We start from the raw sequence: 5,000 nt of genomic DNA on the forward strand, positions 1-5,000 counted from the left end.
TATCTTGCTCTTGCTTGTTGCTGGATCTCAACATTTTGAACCGAGAGAAAAACTTAGCTGTTGTACAAAGCTAAGACTCTGTAACATCATCTGTGTATAGATACTTCCTCAGGCATTTGTCTATAAAAATGGTCCTGTGGCGATGGAAGTCATTAATGGGCTCATGGACCTTAAATATCTGAGGTAGTGGCACTCGTCTGACAAGACGTTGCAATCATCATATATATATATATATATATATATATATATATATATATGTATATATATATATATATATATATATATATATATATATATATATACGCAGCAAGTCATTATTTGGACTATAACAACAGAATATTCTCATCATTGTTTTTACTCTTGAGTATATATCAGACACAGACACAATTACGCAACCGAAAACCACATCACTCTATATAAAAACATAGAAGAAATTAATTTATATATACTGGAGAGTCCAAATACCGAAAAGAGTATTCTCTTGTCATAGCCCTAGTTTTTATCAAGACACGTTTGATTAAATACGGCAGAGTTTTCTGTCTTTACTTTTCTGTTGGTTTTCTTGATCTGCGCAGCATTTTTTTTTTTTTTTCGTTTCTGTTGGTAAGTCGTGTATTAAATTTCCGAATGATTTTTCGTCAGCCATTTTCCTCTAGCGCTTTCGGTCATTTATGGTCGTCAGGAGCAGTTTTGTTGTTGGTAAAGAAGCTTTTTTATTCGGTTGCCTTCTAATATGCAATTCATTTTATTCTGCTTTTTATTTATTGGATTATTTTATTTAGTTATTCTGATTTAAGGCATCTGTTAAAGAGGGAAGGATAAAGAAGGGTTTGGTGAAGTCTTATTCGTTTTACCATAAGTCACCATATATATATATATATATATATATATATATATATATGCGTGTGTGTTTGCGTGTGTATTTATATATATATATATAAACACACACACACACGCACACACACATACATATATGTGTGTGTGTATTAACTTATGGTAAAAAGAATAAGACATATATATGTGTGTGTATGTGTGTGTTTGTGTGTGTTTTGTGTGTGTATTTATATCTATCTATATATATATATATATATGACTACTTAATATTATCACATAAATTAATATATGAAAATATAATTTTATGCGTACATTTTCAATATTTACTTCAACAGTGCTAAATACATAGGTAGAGCTAGGTTCGTCACGCTTAAGCCTGGCGAATTCTCACGAGAATGAAACGCGGAATATTCTGTGTAGTTTAATTGCCATATATATTTTGATAACTTACTACTATATTCATATGTATATATATATTAAATATTTATATATACATTTATATATATATACATATATACGTGTGTGTGTGTGTGTGTACATATATATTAAATAGGTTCCAATTATTGAAATAATAAGAAAAACAATATCCTTTCAAACGTGTCGAATACAACTACCTGCCTCCAACATACTACAATATGACCGTCTTCAAGTCCAATGTAAACAAATTCTTATTGAATCGTACTCTTATATAATCTAATTATACACAGTTTCCGCCACCAACGATTACTTCGCTGTTTTACCTTTAATCACTGACCACACCTTATCCTTATCCTCGAGTGGCTTCCAGGCCTTGATAGCGGATTTTATTGCTGTGTTTTCCTAAAGGTTACTCCAGTGGAACGGCGAACGGCGGTGTTTAAAAATAGCGAATAAATAATAAATAGACCTGTATTCTTCCCCCCTGCCACCTCTTTCTCACAGAAGAGAGGTTGCGAGCCTGTCTCTGCTCTATCGATATTTTCATAGTAAGTGCTCGACTGAACTCCAATCTCTGGTTTCTCCTTGCCAAACCTTCACACAAAAAAACTTGACTAACTACAACAACTATCGACAATTTTCCCCACCCTCTAACTGAGCCAAAATCTAAATGCAGATTACTTGAAAAAAGCTTCTTTTCCAGAAGTGGCCGCCTTTGGAACACTGTTCTGCTAGCCTGCTTCCCCGTTGAATACAATATGGTAACTTCAAATCCAATGTAAACAAGTTCTTTTTGAACCGTCTTCATCAATCATCAAACTCTAACTAATTTACGTCATTAACGATTACCACTTTGCATCCATCTCTTCCCTGCAACCTCTTTCTCTGAGAAGAGATGCTGCTTTATCGTTATTTACATGGCAAGTGCTCGACTGAGCTTCAATCTACGATTCCCCCTCGCCAAACTTTCACAAGAAACACTCGTCTAGTTGTAAATACTATCAATAATCCCTCCATTCTTTATCTGTGCCTAAACCTAAACGTAGATTCCATGAACAAAGCTTCTCTCTTAGAACTGCACGCCTGTGGAATTGGCTTCCGTTTTCTTGCTCTCCAGCTGACTACAATATGGTTGTCTTCAAGTCCAACGTAAACAAGTTCTTGATGAGACGTTCCACTTAAGTTAACAAATTTACCGAATTCTAATTACTAACGATTACTATATTGTCTAATTGACTACTGTACACTCTTTAACCCTTATCCTCGAGTGGCTTCTGGGCCTTGATAAATGGTGATGCCTATGTAAAAAAATTAACCCTTATCCTCGAGTGGCCCTCGGACCTTAATAAGTAGTTACCAATCATGTTCTCCAGATTCTCTGTAACACACACACACACACACACACACACACATATATATATATATATATATATATATATATATATTGAATGAAAAAGTAAAAATTAAGGCTATAATCCAAAAGCTTCAGTAAACATAACGCCAATAATAACAGTAATATTTATAAATTAATCCCAGCCTGATAAGAAAGTTAAATACCACCACAATAGGAAACAGAGCTTCTCAAAGAAAAACACAATTTAAGACTATACTTTATAATGTACACGAATTTATTATTCGACAGGATACTCAAATAAGAAATATTAAGATTTCCTTAATCGGCGGAGTTTCAAAGAATGCGTTCTTCTCATCAGAGGAAAAATATTAACAAATAAATATTATAGCGAAGATATGAATTTGCTGGTACTGGCATTAATTGAAACTGCATTATATGAAAACTAGACACAAATGCAAAAAAGAAAAAAAAATAGTACAAATAGTTCACGAAATAGAGAAAAAAAATGACAAATGTAAAATATAAATTAAAGATTCTAGAATCCAAACATAAAAACCCCGTGGATTAATATTTTTGCTTTGAGTATCCAGTCGAACCACAAATTTTTGTAAAGTATAATTTTACGACTCAATGTGTTATATACAAGCACCTAGCCTTCCCAAACGGTCACCCATCTGGTACTGGCCAGGGTGATCGTTGCTTAGGTGATCTAGTGAGAACCGGTGTGTTAACGTGATTTTACCGAGTCGTAGACATTTCCAGGTTGGTATAGGGGTGGGGGGACACATTAATTCCCTGAGAGAGATGCACCTCGGGAGAAAAAAAAACTTCTGATGTAAAAAACTTGTGGTCTACTGTGTGCTCTGTCTTATAGCAGTTATTGAACTGGAAAAGATTGAACTGGAAAAGATTGGCAGTAATACCAAAAAAGTGTGGTTGGTTCTACACAAAGCAGTTACCACTATAAACAATCATCTTTGCGGATTTCCGAGAAAGTTAGTTGTTGTGACAGAGCTCATACGTCGAAATCGATTGGAGAGTCCATTTTATATATATATATATATATATATATATATATATATATATATATATGTGTGTGTGTGTGTGTGTGTGTGTGTGTGTGTGTGTGTGTGTTATTTTTAAAATATAATTATCCACTGACACGTGTTTCGTCGTCTACAACTCATGAAACACGTATCAGTGGATAATTATATTCTAAAAATAATATATATGCCGCATTGCCGCTCCCCATGTGGGAGTACCAAAAGGATCAAAGGGAAAATTATTCCCAACTCGCATTTAGGTAAAAATGCACTTCCGTAAATAATTGAATTCATTCAAGACGTATCGCAAAAACAAAAACAAATAGCACACACACAGACACACACACACACACACACACACACACACACACACACTCATACGTGCGTATTGTAATGTCATACATTGTTTCCTCGCCGTATTTTCTTGTAAATAACTTCCAGTATAGTTCTTTTCTTTTCTTTTTTTTTTTTTTTAGGTGTATCTCCTCAAACAACGGAATTTTGTGTTTCGCATCCTACCACGCCTGAAGATCAACATTTCTCCAACCACCAGGGTCGGCCTGTATTCACTTCGAACGAACAGCAGTCGCAGGGCACTCTCCCCCAAAAACTTTTTTTCGCTCAACCCCACCCGCGAGGACAACTATTTACGGGCGGCGAAAACATTGCACCTCCATGTGGTTCACCTAGGGGGCTAACTACGGGGAGCGTCGGTCAACAGGAAGCTGTCAATAATCATAATCATACCGACACTAATTGCGAGGATCCGCAAGGATCCTTTGTTGCAGCGCCCACAAACGGTAGCCCAGTGTTAATCGGGGGTAGTCAAGCAGTCACGGGCTCGTTTGGCACGAGCATAACGACCACAGAAACGACCACGGTCCTCGTACAGCGTACGACGTCGGCAACAACCCCGGAGCATACGCACGAACGGACAGTCAATGACCAACACCCGGGCGGCTCCAACAAGCCACTTTCTTTCGCCGTCAGCTGCGGACGGGGCCCCTTAGCGCCCCAGCCGGTTACCCTAACGACTTTAACTACAACTACTACTCTAGGCGATACGACGACTACTCCAATCACCGCATCCAGTAATACGGCCTCCCCGAACCATCAACCACCCGTGACACAAACAAGACCCACACCACCGCCACCGCGTACTTTAAAACCCCCACCAGCGCCACCGCCGTCGCATTCGCCGTCAACCACCCCACACAACAAGATCCACCCGTTTAAGTCACCGCCGTTGGCTGCATCGCGGACTACGACGCAGGCCGTCGAAGGTGAGCCCTGCGTTTCAAACATTCCCAACCTTGTTCCCACGGGGGTCGCCGGTGGTGTGGTCACTTGTG

General features: G+C 37.8%; 1 protein-coding gene across 1 annotated transcript in view; it reads left to right on the forward strand.

The window, feature by feature from the left end:
* LOC145247806 (uncharacterized) overlaps positions 1–5,000 on the forward strand; it is a 248,927-nt gene that overhangs the window by 48,112 nt on the left and 195,815 nt on the right. Inside the window, exon 2 of the mRNA XM_080109440.1 lies at positions 4,125–5,000. This exon is cut by the window's right edge and continues 980 nt beyond it. Coding sequence (XP_079965566.1) covers positions 4,125–5,000 — 876 coding nt within the window. The remainder of the gene's footprint in view (positions 1–4,124) is intronic.

The sequence above is a fragment of the Euprymna scolopes genome, chromosome 26 (assembly GCF_053919585.1).
Source record: "Euprymna scolopes isolate OS-2025 chromosome 26, ASM5391958v1, whole genome shotgun sequence".
Classification (NCBI taxonomy): domain Eukaryota; kingdom Metazoa; phylum Mollusca; class Cephalopoda; order Sepiida; family Sepiolidae; genus Euprymna; species Euprymna scolopes.